The 16,218-nt window shown below is 44.2% G+C and overlaps 1 protein-coding gene across 2 annotated transcripts in view; it reads left to right on the top strand.

Moving 5' to 3' along the window:
* NPSR1 (neuropeptide S receptor 1) overlaps positions 1 to 16,218 on the top strand; it is a 63,438-nt gene that overhangs the window by 25,722 nt on the left and 21,498 nt on the right. Inside the window, exon 3 of one of the 2 annotated variants that reach the window (XM_006085337.3) lies at positions 10,825 to 10,928. The exons of the other annotated variant lie outside the window; for it this stretch is intronic. Within the exon in view, the coding sequence (XP_006085399.1) occupies positions 10,825 to 10,928 (104 nt within the window). The remainder of the gene's footprint in view (positions 1 to 10,824; positions 10,929 to 16,218) is intronic. 2 annotated transcript variants of the gene reach the window in all.

Raw genomic sequence — 16,218 nt, 5'->3', positions numbered from 1 at the left:
GGGAGAAGCAGAAACAACAGGTGACCAGTAAAACTTCAGTGGGTCTTCAATTGTCCATTCCCCTGAGACTCACCATGGCTGTGTGCACACCAGCAGTGATCCATGGCGTGGTGGTCCCTTCCCAGTCTCCATGTACAGCCACGTGTGGAGGCAGAGATGGCCCTGCTTCATGGGGAGGCTCTGGGGGTTGCAGAGAAAAGACCACCCAGGAAGTAAAATCTAAAAAGAAGGCCAACTGATGCCGTTCACGGCAGGGTCATTCCTCTTATTTCTTATCCCAGAGCCCTGTTCCTCACCTCTGTTTTGCTGACTTTGATAAATGAATAAGTGAATGAATGAACAAATATGTTCCCCGTAAACCCCACGCCAGCCTTCATTCTTCTCTCTAAAATATAAAGTGAATGTTTATGGGACTATAAGAGCTGAAAAAGTGACAGCTCTCAAACTAGGATCCAGAGAAAACAGAATGGGCTGTGAAAAGTGCGGCTTAATGAGTTGATTTCCGAAAGCACAGACAGAGCTTTAAAAATGTTCATTTCTTTGAAATAGTAGTTAAGGTTTTTATCATCTACCCTGAGGACGTCATCTAAAACTGCTGGTAAAGCTTTTTTTGCAAAGATTTTCATCACAGGGCTATTTATAACAGCAGAAAATTGTAAACAATTTAAACAGCCCACATTGACTGAACAGTTCAATGACATATGCTACATCCCCTCAAAGCATATAATGTACCATTAAAAATAATGTCAATAATAAACTTGTAATAATATAGGAAACAATATCATAAAGGAAATGAAAAGCCAGATAGAAAGGTATATGTGCACAATGGACTCCAGTTAAATAAAAATGTAAATGCCATAGCCACTTCTAATTAATCTTTCTTACCTCCTCAATTCCCTCTCCCCTGCCTCTCTTTATCATATCGCTCAGCAAAACCACAGCCGTGGCAAAATCTCCTTTTCGATTCCTTTGCCATCTCTAGGTAAAGCAGGCTGGAAAAACAAAACCACACGGTGAGGACTCTTCTTAGTTTAGTAACTCAGAACTCACAGGAGCCATTAATTCTGCCCAGCAACCGTATGCCCATTCCCCTATGGTTCCCTGAATTCTCCAAATAAAAATGTGATGTATCTACCAAAGACTGCAGTGGGATTTAATAAAATATTTGCACTTTTCATATGATAAGCTGTATCTCATACTAGCTACATCTCTCAGTCTCCTGAACGATCCCTTACCTTCTCTCTCCTCTAACTTCCAGCACCTTCTCTCCCATCTCCCCTCCCACCAAATGACTTTGCTTCCTGCTCCACTCAGAAAACTGAAGCAGCGGCAGGACACTTCCTCCTCGTTCTCCTGCAGCCCGTACCCTTCCGCCAACATCACCCTCCATAGCTGCTGTCTTCCCACCTGGGAATGTGGGTAAATTCTCCGTGCACCCAAGACTAGCCCATCTGCTCCTGCTTTAGACACCACTTCACGACTCCAGTTCATTCGTCCAGAAAATCTCTTCCACCCTGATTGTTTTCCCCTCTCTGCTAGATAGTACCATCAACATTTAGCATGCTGTTGTTTCACACGCGCACACACACACACACACACACACACACACAAAGACAAAAAGTTTTATTCATCTCATGTGTTCTTCCAGCTACCACTGTTTCCATAAATATCCCTTTATAGGAATAGTTCTTGAAGTCGTTGTCTGTACTCATTGTGACCAATTCCTCTCCTCCCCTTCCCACTCAAACCCATGCCAGGCAGGCTTTTGCCCCTACCGTACCCATAAAACTGCTTAGGTTAAGTCTCTTCAATGACATATTCTAAACCTAGGGGCCAGTTATCAAGCTTCAACTTATTTGAACTTACAGTAGTATTTGACACAACTGACCATTCCCATTTCCTGAAAACACTTTTGTACTTGGCTTCTAGCCACCCATATCTCCTGGTTCTGTCTGTCCTACAGCCTGCTCCTTCTCAGTCTCCTGTGTTGGTTCCGTCTCTTATTTCTGACCTCACTTCCATAGAATGTCTTCAGCTCTGAGGTCAATGATTTGAGCTGCACTTGGTGGCATCGTCCTGTCTCATGGCTTTGAAAACATCTCTATGCTGATGATGCCCAAGGAGTTCTCTCTGGAGCTCAAGTTTCCTAATAAGTTCCTCACATGCTATGTTTATTGTCTATACCCCAGCACTGGAGTGTAAACTTCATCAGAACATTTTTATCTATTTTATTTACTACACCTGGAAGAATTCCTGGCACGTGGTAGGCATTTAATAAATATTTGTTGAGTGAATGAATTAGTAATGTCACACTAACTCTCTTTTGCATGGATTAATTTTTACTTCCCCTTAGTTTAATTCTATTTTGTGTCTTTGAATCTAAAGTGAGTCTTTTTGACATAGAAGCATAGAACAGACTGTGGAATCTCAGAGGAAAGGGAGGGTAGGGTGCGTGGTGGGTGGGGAGAGAGCAACCAAATAACTTATATGTGTACTTGTATATGCATAACCCATGAACACAGACAATAGAGTGTTGAAGGCCTGGGGCGGGGTGGGCTAGAAGAGGTCAATGAGAGCGCAGGGAAGAGAACATATGTAATACTTTCAACAACAAAGATTTTTAAAAATAAAATAAAATTAGTCTCTTTAAACAGGATATAGTTGGATAATACTTTGATCAATTCTTTGTCTTTTAATTGGAGAGTTTAACCCATTTACATTTAAAGTAATTACTGACAAGGAAAGATTTATGTTTGCCATTTTGCTTTTTTTTCTGTTCATAGCTTTTTATGTCTGCAATTACCGTTTTGACATCCAGCAGAGTAGGATGTTTATACTAGCAATTAATTTCAGTTTTAGGAGATGAAACATATATTTCTTGCACAACTGCAAACAAAAGTGTAACACATGCTTACATTCTAGGATCCCTTCGCTGGTGCGACAGGTGGAGGAAGGTGAAGAGGGGTGAAGGAAAGGGACCTGGGTTCCACCACCTCACTGCTTTCTCTCTTTGGGGACCACATCTCAAATGAGGCTCACTGTGGCTATAGGCATTTTACTGCCCAGTTCTGCTCAGCAAGGCTCTCAGCCAGAGAGCATAATTGATGTGCACAGAGCCTGGACCCTTGCCAAGCTCCTGGAGCAAGGGCCTCTAATTCAGAGAAAAAGGAATTGGGCCTCTGCCAGTCATGTGCCTTTTATGCTTTCATATGGCCATCAGTTAGACCCTGATTTCCGTTTGACAAATCAGGAAAAATAAAACTGTCAGCATCCAGGCATGTTCTTTACCGGGACTGTTAGCTCAGTAATGGAAGGGAATGTTATTGCTCGAGGCATTTGCATAATATCTATTGATCAGGCTTCCAACTACTTTTCATGCTCAGCTCTGGCGGTGAGGGAGGACTGTTCAGGTCTCGCATCACAGCCTCTTCACACGCAGGCTGGGCCACAGTCACTAACACAGCTGAGAGTGAGGCAGACAGTCACCAGGGCGAGCAAACCAGCAGCAGCCTCAGGCCAGGCAATTGTGTGAGACGGGCAGTTGGGGCAGCTGGGCTTTATTCACAGCTCTGCCACCACCTTGCTGTGTGACCTTGGGCGAGTTGCCAACCCATTCTGTTCCTCTCTCTCTGCATTTCACACTTCCTGGAATTTTTCCATTAGAGAGGCTCTCCAGGCCAAGGTTTGATGCCCTCATTAAAATAAAAATGCTGTTAAGAGAATAAGTGGCTTTAGCCATTAGCCCTGGAGAATTAGGACTAATTTTCAGTCACTAATTTACATTTATTTACAATGAGAGATCTTTGGTTTTGGAGGGCTGACCTGGGGGTGGGTGCAGGTGGAGTGTTGGGATCTTCTGCCTGGCAGTGGGGTGGTGACCCAGGAAAGGAACCTACTGAGTCTCCATTATCGAATCCTGGAGGAAGAATCTGTGAGACTTAGCTTGGGTCACTGCATCCATCTCCCCCAGTGCCTGAATCCCTACCAAATAGACTAAGGATTTTTATATAATTCCTTCTAGGAATGGGGATAATTGCCTCCCCCTAAAGCAGGGGTGGGAACCTTTTTTTTTTTTTTGCCAAGGGCCATTTGGATATTTATAACATCACTAGAGGCCTGGTGCATGAAATTTGTATACTTGGGGGAAGGGTCCCTCAGCCCAGGAGCCCTCGGGGATGTATGACTGACGGCTTAGGCTGCCATGGAGAGGCTCCTGCCACCACCGCTGCACTTGCCAGCCGTGAGCCTGGCTCAGGGGTTCTGACTGAGCAGTGCTCCCCCTGTAGGAGCGCACTGACACCAGGGGGTAGCTCCTACATTGAGCATCTGCCCCCCCCCCCCCCCCGGGGGGCAGGGGATGTCATAACGACTGGGTGTTCCACCGGTCAGTCGATGTGCATATTAGCCTTTTATTATATAGGATTTGAGCCATACCAAATTCTCAATTTAAAAATCAACCTTCTATATTTGTTCAAACATTTAATTCACTCACCCCTAATGCCTTGGCGGGCCAGACCAAATGATCTCGCAGGCCTTATACAGCCTGTGGGCTGGACGTTCCCCACCCCTGCTAAAGCAAGCCACTTGGAGGCACCAAGATATTACTGAGAAAAGACCCTGAGTCCAGTCCCATCTTAGTCTGGTGTCTAATGTTTCTCCCAAGTGACAGCTCTTAAGGGACTATACGCTAAGTTCAAGAGTGTGACCTTGATTCTTCTTCCAGATAACTATGTCCTATCATTTCTCTGTCACATGGGCAACCTCAACAAAGCTGAGCCCCCTTGTGGCCAGTCTTGGCCTGATGTTGTGCCCCAAACATCCAGCTTCAGCCTCAACAAAATCTCTCAGAGGCCATGGCATTTATAAGTGGCGATAAACTGCACAAAACACAGCAAAATGTCTTAAGTTCCTCTCTATCTATTCCTTTACCTCTCCCTGAGTCTCCAAGGGATGCTCAAAATCTCTCCAGTTCTCTGTCTCATAGGCTCTCTTCCCAAAAAAATTCTTCTTAAACCTTCTAAGGAAAGAGGGAAGGGGTGGAAAGGGAAGTGAGGAGAACAGAGGGAGGAAAGCTTACATTGTTGAGAGCCTGTTATGTTCCAAACACTTAAATGACATGTAATCTTTTTTTTAATATATATTTTTACTGATTTCAGAGAGGAAGGGAGAGGGAGAGAGAGATAGAAACATCAGTAATGAGAATCATTGATCAGCTGCCTCTTGCATGCCCCACACTGGGGATTGAGTCCTCAACCAGGGCATGTGCCCTGACCAGGAATCAAACCATGACCTCCTGGTTCACAGGTCGATGCTCAACCACTGAGCCACACTGGCCAGGCCAAATGACTTGTAATCTTGACATAGTAAGTATAGGCACCTCAAGTTTATAAGGCTGCCACTCTCTTTACTGAAGGGTATTCCATTGTATGGACATACCACAGCTGATTTCCCCCTTCTGCTGGTCAGGGGCATGTGGGTAATTTCCAGTATAAAGCCATTACGAGCAGTGCTGCACTGAACTTTCGGGACACGTTGTTTCATGAGACACGTATTTGAATTGTTTGCACTACTTGAATTTTGTGCTAGTATCACTTTTTAAAAAAACAAACAAAAAACTGTTTTTAAAACACCTTCCAGAGCTTTTTAATTTGTGGTGTTAGAATTTAGTCTCCTCCTCTGCTGTCAATCAGGTAGAAAAAGTAATAATAGTTAACATTTCCGGAATGCTCACTCAGCCAATCCTTTGCAAAACAAACAAAAATATTTTCACATATATCTTCTCATTTAATCCTACAAACTACCCAAGCAATAGATTCATCCATTCCTCCCATTTAGACCTATGGGCACTGAGCTGGAGAGAAGGTGAAATCACTTGCCCAAAATCCAACAGCAAGTGGAGAGCCAGGTGCAACCACAGGTCCCTGACTCTATAGTTGCGTTCAACCCCCCGACATCACAGCCTCCACTAGACCGGGGGAGGGGGTGGGCGGTGGGGACTGGGGGGGCATAGGGGAGCTTGTCAGAATGGGAGGAGGAGCTGAACCCACAGCAGCTCAGACTGCCAGCTCAGCCCAGCCCAGCAGCCTGGATTGTTCTTTCCTCCCTTCATGTCCTAATTAATGAAATCCTGAACATGAAGGAGAGAGAGATTGCATTTTTGTTAAGATGAGAGGGGGAATCTGCTCCCATCTGGTCCCTTCAAAGCTCTCCTGTGCGAGCCAGCAGGGAGGACATCAGCGCAACCTGTGTGGGATTTAATGATTTCTTAGGAGCGCCAGAGGCTTTGGCGAGGTCACCAGGAGTTTGGACCCACCAGCACGCGGGCATAATGGAAAGGTCAGGGTCTGAGTCCCGAGCAGGGGGCAGCCAGCTTTTCTGCAAAGGGCCAGATATTAAACATTTCAGGCTTTGAGGGACATCTGGTCGCCAGCTCTGCCACTGGAGCATGAAGGCAGCATGGACAAAACGTGAGCAAGTGGCATGGCTGTGTCCCAGCAACACTTCATTTGTCGATCCTGAAATTTGAATTTCATAAACTTTCCGTGTGCCACAAAGTGTTTTTCTCCTTTTGATTTCTTTCAATCATTACAACATTATAAAAACCATTCTTCACTTAAAAACTGCACAAAAACAAGTGGTGGAGTCTGGCGACCAGGGTTTGAATCTGGGCTCTACCACTGCGTCTGTGGCTTTTGGCACATTAGGCACATTTTTCCAGCTCCGTTTCTCTCCTGGGGAAGTGAGCAGAGCAGGGGCCGTGCACCGGGGCCTGCTTCTGGCTTATATGCTTCGCTTAATTTAATCCTCATTGTAACCCCCAAGATGTAGAAATTATATCTACATATACAGGTCAAGTCTCCTTCCATCCTCATTCATTCCCCCTGCACCCTCTCCTACCTCCCCCACCCCCTTTCCCTCTGGCAATCACCACACTGTTGTCTGTGTCTATGAGTGTTGTTTTCTTAACCCCTTCAGCTCTTTCACCAGTCGCCCTGAGAACATCTTTCAGAGCAAAAGAAACCCTGGGTCATGTATTGTGCTCTGTCCTCATGTATCTTCAGTCTTATCTGGAATATTTTCTCAGTCTTTCTCTGTGTTTTACAACATTATAGAAAGAGTACAGGCTAGGTATTTTGTGGAATGTCCCAGGACACATTTGCGTGAAAGGGCCACAGGCATAATCATGGCAAGGTGTAAGGTAGGACTGTTCTGGGGGTGCCAGGTTATATTCTCAATCTAACCCCAAATGTCCTTCCATACTTTGGTGATTCTCATGGACTCAGTCCTGGGGCCTTTGGAGTTATCCCACAGCCCAAGGACGCTGACTTTCCCGTGACACACAGGGCAGTCCCGCCTAAGAACCGCCCCACAAACAGCATCCCTGCCAGCAAACAGTGGTCCAATCCCTGGACCACTCAGCACAGCCCGTCCTTCTTGTGTTCTGTTCACTCAAGTTCTGGCTGGGTTCTCTTCACCCTGACAGCCAATCAGTTCATGTGACCACCACCGTCTTCTTAGTTGACATCAAACCTGTTAAGTTAACTAGCATGCATTATAGCAGATAAAATAAGCCGTCTTTACTGCCGATCTAGTTTAAACAAAGCCTCAACTTTTCATTTATAATTTTTTTGTTCAGAAAACTATCTTCCAGGACATTGGCTAAGAGCTCAGGACTCACGGTGAGACTCACCCTCTCATCCCAGTCCCTGTGGCTCTCTGTTCATTCAGCTCTATTCCTGACATCAGCACCAAGATGTACCAAGGGCTTATGTGCCAAGCGTTTCACTAAGAACTTCACATGCGCTATCTCATTTAACCTTCACAATGGCCCTACAGAGCAGGTACTCTCACCACCGCATTTTTACAAAGAGCCTGACTCCACGTGGTTAGTTACATGCCCAGGATTGCACAGTGATTCTGTGGCAGAACCAGCACCCTGTAGTCGGGCCCCAAGATGCATGCTGCCCTCGCTGTTTGGACGTGGGAGATCACACCCAGCAAAATGAAAAACACAAGGTAAGAGGGTCATAGAAAATATTCAGCTCTAACTGCAGAGACCCACAGTGAGGCTCTGAGGCTCTACCGAGTGACCGCAGCTGGGTATGTTTCATTCTGTGCTTCCCACTGGCCGAGACTAAGGGCAAAACTCACCAGATACGATTCAGATTCATTCTGGCCTGGAGGAAGATGCCCAGCAGGAGGTTTCCTGATCAAGAGCATCGGTTCTGTGGAGCTCTCTATATAGGCCTTTGATATCCTCATCCCTACAGTGAGTGAGTCAGAGATTCTCACAGACCTACACTAGGAGCCAATCTGACAGTGCCCAAGTACAGGCAGGTTGGCTGTGTGACGGATGGGCTCTGAGCCTAGAAGCCTTTATCCGCAGTAGCTTCCACATCCTGGTAGCGTTCACCGTGCCTTTATTTTTGAGCAAATGGGATTTTTGCTAAGATCTTAGATTAGGCAGAGACAGCCTTCAGCCCATCCTCAGACAGTGACTGATCTGTGTCCCTTTCCGCCTTACCTCCAATGGCATGGTGGGCTTTTGGGGACACAGAAGCTGAAGCAGACCTAGCCATGCAAAATTTGGGGGAATTAAACACCTCAGGCATCAAATCCTCCTCCTTTTACTTTATAACGTATATCTCAAAGCTGCACCCTTCTCTCTATCTCTCTATCCTGTTTGATTCACTCGGTAGGAATTCTCTCGTTCTGGAATGTCTGTAGTTTTCCTAACTAGCCCAATGGTAATGTCATTATTGGACCTACCAAACGGACACACACAGCCCATAACTAAATGAATTCCTTCAAAGCACGTGTTTGAACACACAGATATTCCACAGCCCCCACAGCGCACAGGGAAAATGCAGGCGCCTTTCATTGGCACCCGAGACCCTAAAAGGCCGGGGTCCTTGTCTCTCCAGCCCCGTTTCTCACCGCTCCACGCTCCTATGTGAGGCTTCAGCAGCAACACCCCGAGGTTGCTTCATGTCCACGAGGTTCTCATCTCACCTTTTCTCACCGCCAGAGCTTTGCTCATGCGGTCGCCTGTGCCTAGAATCAATGTCCTTCGCTCCCTTTCCCCTGACCTGGCCTTACTGACCCTCTAGGGTTCCCCTGGGGAGCCACTTCTCTCTTCACTTCCCCCACCCCACCCGTATTCCTGCTCACCCGGGCACCCACATGCAAGCTTCCCAGAAATCGCATCAAAGGAACAAGGAAGCCTGCTGCCAGCCTGTTTGGGCTTCTCTGACTCTGACAGCTGCCTAGGATCTTCCACTGAATACATTCTCAAACGCAGGAGTAATAACACAGAAGTGGTTAAGCCTTTAGAGTGTACCCTTTGTTCCCAGATCCCGTTAATTACCTTTTAGGAAAGGTTTATTTGCAACATGCTTAATTACCTAGGTAACTAAACAGCTTCCATTGATCAGGTAGAGCAGCATTTGCTTAAAAGCAAATAACAAAAATGCTTATTTCTACTTTGAGTCTCCTCCCAGGTGTGGGTTTATTTCAGGTTGAGCTCCAGGGAGAAAAAGAAATGTTACTGGAACGCATGACAATTGTTCATATAGCCAGAGAAACGTGAGTTTAGCACACCCCCACCCCCCATTATTTTACATTAAGTACAAAGTAAACCCAGAGAGAATATCCAAGTCATTCCAGTGTCCATTCTACTCATTCGCCCAGTCCAGTCCTGCAGGAAAAGCTTCATGAAGTTCCCACGCGATCGAGTCACAACCCAGAACTCTCAGACCCTGCGCAGGTCTGAGCTTCTCCGGAGAACTCTGACCCCCCCAGAGCGGCCCTGGGTTTCTTCCCCAAACATTGACACTTTTCTGTAGTCCCCATGGGCACCACAGAGAAACAAAGAGGAAGAGACACGCAGGCATAAGACTGGGAGGGCCACGTGCCCTTGTGGGGAGACCATGCTATGTGAATGGTCCAGGGACGCTCTGGAGAGGGGACGTGACAGTAGATATTGACAGGTAAATGAGAATCCCATCAACTGCTCCATGGAGGGAGCCCATTCCAAGCAGAGGGGATGGGTATCTGAATACACAAATCTGTGATCAACATGGTGTCCCATCTGAAAATTCCAGGTGGAGATTTGGGAAGGTCCTATGGTAGAGAAGGCTTTTATACTAACCTGGGTGGGGAGAGGCTCTGACTTCATCCTGTTCACAGTGAAGATTGAGAAGGGAAGACTTACCTCTCCAGTTCTCTAAAGGAATAACAGCAACTTTTGTGGGTAGAGTAGCCCTATCAATAGACCAAAAGAGAAATCCGGGCAGCCAGGGAGGCATAAGGGGTGGGAGGAAGACTTATGCCTGCACTTTACTCTAGGGCAGGGGTGGGGAACCTTTTTTCTGCCAAGGGCCATTTGGATATTGATTACATCACTCCCAGGAGGTCACCAGGCCCAAGCTGTAAAATAGTGGGTGCAGAAGAGAGAATATTGAGGGGCTTCCAAAGACAAATCTCTTCCTGTTCTCGATTTTGCCTTTGATTAATCTTCATGCAGTCCTTGTTTTAGCGCAGGTCTAAACCCCCTTAAAACTTCTCTTCTGTCTCTTTAAAAGGTCAACTGTATGATTAGCACGATTCCTCTTCAGTCATTACCTAGTCCTCCCAAGGTGGCTACATCCGAGTGGCAACAAGCTCCAGTAATAAGAGTCCAGGGACTCCTGTGTCACCTCCCTTTTTCCTCAATAGCCTCCTGATGAATCAGGAAAACAACAAACCTCCCAGGAATTCATGTCTGCGGCGGCACCTGGCTGCAAATTTGAAAGACACGGAAATTAATCACCGTGTTTTTGTTAGACTCTTTCACAGGACTGGTGAACATCTTGACAGACATTATCTGGCGCTTCACTGGGGACTTCATGGCGCCGGATCTGGTGTGCCGTGTGGTCCGCTACCTGCAGGTATGTAGCACCTTCCCAACCGGATGAGTCAAACTGACACCAAAATCAGCTCTGGGGTTCTTCCTGGGAAATCACGCAAACTCGCGCTCCCACACAGCACACTGCGCACCTCCTGCTAGTTGCCAGGACAGGCCACATTGGTGAGATGTTTAAAACGTATTTCTTTTGCTAAAAATAAGACCTATAGAAAGAAAACCCAAAAAATGTTGGAGATTAAACCCTTATCGGTGATAACATTGGCAAATATGTTCTCCCAGGCAGTGGGCTTTCTTGTTGTTTTGTTGATGGTTTCTTTTGCTGTGCAGAAGCTTTTTATTTTGATGTAGGTCCATTTGTTTATTTTCTCCTTAGTTTCTTTCCATGGTCATAGGAGCTGTATCGGTAAAGATATTGCTATGACATATATCTGATATTTTGCTGCCTATAGATTCTTCTAAGATTTTTATGGTTTCCCGGCTTATGTTTAAGTCCTTTATCCACTTTGAGTTTATTTTTGTGGATGGTGTAAGTTAGTGGTCTAGTTTCATTTTTTTGCATGTACCTGTCCAATTTTCCCAACACCCTTTATTGAAGAGACTGTCTTGACTCCATTGTATGCTCTTGCCTCTTTTGTCAAATATTAATTGAGCACAATGGCTTGGGTCCATTTCTGGGTTCTCTGTTCTGTTCCATTGGTCTATATGTCTGTTCTTGTGCCAGTACCAAGCAGTTTTGAGGACAGTGGCTTTATAATAAGGCTTGATATCTGGTATTGTGATCCCTCAAACTTCGTTCTTCTTTCTCAGGATTGCTGTGGTTATTCGGGGTCTTTTTTTATTCCATATGAATTTTTGGAGAGTTGTTCTAGGTCTGTGAAATATTTGATAAGGGTTTAATCTCCAAAGTTTATAGGAAACTCATATAACTTAACAAAAGGAAGATAAACAATCCAATCAAAAAATGGGCAAAGGACTTCAATAGACACTTTTTGAAAGAGGACCTACAGAAGGCCAAAAGACATATTAAAACATGCTCAAAGTCACTAACCATCTGAGAGATGCAAATCAAAATGGTAATGAGGTACCATCTCACACCTGTCAGAATGGCTATCATCAACAAATCAACAAACAACAAATGCTGGATAGGATGCAGAGAAAAAGGAACACTCGTGCACTGCTGGTGGGAATGCAGACTGGTGCAGCCACTGTGGAAATCAGTATGGAGTTTCCTCAAAAAATTAAAAATGGAACTCCCGTTTGAACCAGTAATCCCACTTCTAGGAATATATCCCAAGAAATCAGAAAGAGCATATGCACCCCTATGTTCATAGCAGCACAATTTACAATAACTAAGATTTGGAAACAGCCTAAGTGCCCATCAGCAGATGAGTGGATTAAAAAACTGTGGTACATCTACACAATGGAATATTATGCTGCTGTAAAAAGGAAGGAACTCTTACCATTCGAAACAGCATGGGTGGACATGGAGAGCATTATGCTAACGAAATAAAACCCAAATAAGCAATAATAATACTATCAATATTCATATTTAAAGCATTAAATAAAATTTCCAGGTCAGTGGTAAAGCTTTTGACATAGTCTGACTGTCTCCATCCATCCAAGGTGTTGTAACAAAAATATTACAGAGCAGGTGGCTTATAAGCAAACATTAAAAAAAATTTAATATGTTATTATTGATTTTAGAGAGAGACAGAGAGAGAGAGAGAGAAACACCAATGAGAGGGAAATATCAATCAGTTGCCCCCATATGTACCCCGTCTGGGGATGGAACCCACAACCTGAGTATGAGCCCTGACGGGCATTAAACCAATGACTTTTGGGTGCACAGGATGAAGCTCAACTAACTGAGCCACACCCACCTGGACAAACAACAAACATTTATTTCTCACAGTTCTGGAGGCTAGAAGTCTGAGGTCAGTGTGCCAGCATGACCCAGTGAGGACCCTCTTTCAGGCTGCAGACCTCTCATTATGTCTTCATGTGGTGGAAAGGGCAGGGGAGCTCTAAGGTCTGTTTTATAAGGGCACTAATCCCATTCATAAGGGCTCCACCCTCATAACCTAATCACATCTCAAAAGCCCCACCAATAATACCATCAAGTTGGGCTTTAGGATTCCAACTTGTGAATTTGGGGAAGATGCAAACATTCAGACTATACATAGCACTAGTTAAATAATCTCGAGAAATTTTTTCAATTTCGTTTTGCTTTTTTCTCCACAAACTAACCCAACACTGGCTACTGTTGTTTTTGAAAAATGTTGGCAGTTTGTTAGAAAATAGGTATTCTCTCCAGTTGTTTTAACTTGTATTTCTTGTATTACTACCCAAATTCAACCTTTTACAATATTTATTGGCATTTGAATTTCTTCTCTAAATGCTTATTATCCTTTTTTTAATTCTTTTTATAACCAGCATACTTATTTTCTCAGTTATTGCTAGTATCTATTTTTAGATTAAAGACATTTACACATTGCCTGTCAAATATGCTTCAATATAAAATATAATTGTAAAAATATATATATTGGGTGTGAAATATTACCTATGTACCATATATATTTCATTATTAATACATCATCCATGTATGTAACATAGATCGAGACACAGCAATAAACACAATTGAACTTAGTATGGAAAGAATGGACCATTTTATAACTGGTGTGAGGATTGATGTGTTCTATTCCTGAGTTCTTAAAATGATTTCCCATTAATGTATTTTATTTTTGTTGCCAGTACTTCAGGTCTAAATTATTGTAGCTTTACAGAGGTATAAGACATTTCTGGGAAATGTTAATCCTGTTAGATTCCATTTGTTAGTATGATGTGTTTTTTTTTAAGAATCTTTGCATCTATCTTCATAAGTGAGATTATATTTTCAGTTGTTCTATCATTTTCAGATCTTGGTAATGGAATTATTCCATCTTCAGAAAATAGAAATTCATTACAATTAAAAATCTCCTTTTGTGTTCTGCGCCTAACCTTGAGAGTTTAGATGTGAAAGAGCCCCTATTACTCTCCTGGTATTTTCTCAGGGGAAATATTTAAAACATAGTTCTTCTTAAGGATTTTTGCTTCCATATTTCTTCTTGAGGATTGATAGAGTAAGCAGATAAATATTTTCAACTGCTTACTCTATCAATTGCTGAGAAACAAACCACATCAATACTTAGTGGCCTAAAACAACCAACATTTAATATCTCACAGTTTCCATTAGTGGAGAATTCGGGAATAGCTTGGCCTGGCAGATCCAGCTAAAGGCTTATCACAGAGCTCCATCAGCTCTTGCCCAGGACTGCCGTCACTGGGAGGTCTGATCTGTATTACACAGTTAACTTTCAAGGTGGCTCACTCACGTGGCTGGCAAGTTGGTGCTAGCTTTTGAAAGAAGATTCAGGTCCTCTCCACAAATATTCCTTAGTGGCCTCACAATCTAGCAGCCACCTTTCCTGAGAATCAGCTACCCAAGGGAGCCTGGTAGAGGCACATGTTTTATGAACTCGTCTCAGAAATTATACATCATCACCTCCACATTATTCCATGGGTCTCACAGTCAGCCCTGATTCAGAATGGAAATAAAAGACCCACAAAGGAGCCAACCAGGAGGCAAGGATCATTGGGGATACCTTGGAGACTTGCTGCCACTCTTTCCTTCACATTTTTCAAATACATGGTAACCTATGTCTTTTCTAATCGCTAACTGAAAAATGTCCTTTTGACCCTGAGTTATTCATGTCAATAATATTCCTTCTAATAGTATCCTATATAATAAAATCCCAGTGACCCTTACGGCGGAATGACCAGAATGACTGGTCACGATGATGCTCACTGACCACCAGGGGGCAGACGTTCAACACAGGAGCTGCCCCCTGGTGGTCAGTGCACTCCCAGCAGTGGGAGTGCTGCTCAGTCAGAAGCCAGGCTCATGGCTGGCAAGCTCAGTGGTGGTGGCGGGAGCCTCTCCTGCCTCTGTGGCAGGGCAAAGGAGCTATGAGCCAGGCAGTAAGGAGTGAGCAGGCAGGCAGTTAGGGACTAGCAGGTGGGCGTTTAGGAGTGAGGGGTCCCTAATTGTGAGAGGGATGTCCCGGATTGTGAGAGAGTGCAGGCCGAGCTGAGAGCCCCCCCCCACCTATGCACGAATTTCATGCACCACGCCTCTAGTAAAAATATATTTAAAAAATAAGCATAAGCTTACTTGACTTTGGGTGGTGAACACACAATGCAATATGCAGATGATGTGTTATAGAATTGTACACCTGAAGCCTATGTAATTTTATTAACCAAGGTTACCTCAATAAACTTAATAAAATTTAAAAAAGAAATATAAATTATATTTTTTTAAAATAAGCTGAGTAATGAGATATTCATAGGGGTTTAGAAAACCTCTGACAGAGCCCTGAGAATCTAGAAAGCCAAGGGCATGTTCAGGACGGTGCCCGTGCTAAGGAAGAAAGAGAGAAGGCCATGACCTCTCGCCTTTGGCTGACCTTAAAGCTCTGTGCAAGCAGGAAGTGGGGGCAAAGGCAGAGCCGCCATTGTCTGGCTGTGTCAAAACTATGCCCGACATTCACACAGAGACTCTCTGCGATGACTGGAAGACACACCGGTTCCAGGCATCCAGCCATTGATTGCGACACTCCTATGAGGGATTTTGAGAAAGAGGGAGGCTGTGCCAAGTGGGGGCTGTGAGTTTATGGGAAGTATCCGTACCTGCCACTCAGTTTGGCTGTGAACTTAAAACAACTCTAAAAGATGTGTATTTTTAAATATATTTTATTGATTTTTTACAGAGAGTTAGAAACATCGATGAGAGAGAAACATCGATCAGCTGCTTCCTGCACACCCCCTACTGGGGATGTACCCGCAACCAAGGTACATGCCTTTGACTGGAATCGAACCTGGGACCCTTCAGTCCGCAGGCTGACGCTCTATCCACTGAGCCAAACTGGTCAGGGTGATGTGTATTTTTTAAAAAATGGAATGAAATATCCAAGAACTGTGGGACAATTACAAAATGTGCAAAAAAAATTAATGTAATCCATACATCAAAAAGGTAAAGAAAATGTATATGATCCTATCAATAGAAACAGAACAGTACTTGACAAAATTCAACCCACATTTATGATTTTTTTAAAACTCTCAGAAAACTGCATAGTTGGAGACTTCCTCAACTTGATAAAGAATATCTACAAAAATACTTATAAAATAACCTCATACTTAATGGTGAGAAACCAGAAACTTTCCTCTTAAGACCAAGAACAAGGCAAGGATGCTCCCTCTTGCCATTCCTACTCAGC

The sequence above is a fragment of the Myotis lucifugus genome, unplaced genomic scaffold (assembly GCF_000147115.1).
Source record: "Myotis lucifugus unplaced genomic scaffold, Myoluc2.0 scaffold_18, whole genome shotgun sequence".
In the NCBI taxonomy this organism is placed as follows: Eukaryota; Metazoa; Chordata; class Mammalia; order Chiroptera; family Vespertilionidae; genus Myotis; species Myotis lucifugus.
Note: the sequence above shows the minus strand (reverse complement) of the source record. Positions and strands in the feature narration are given on the sequence as shown.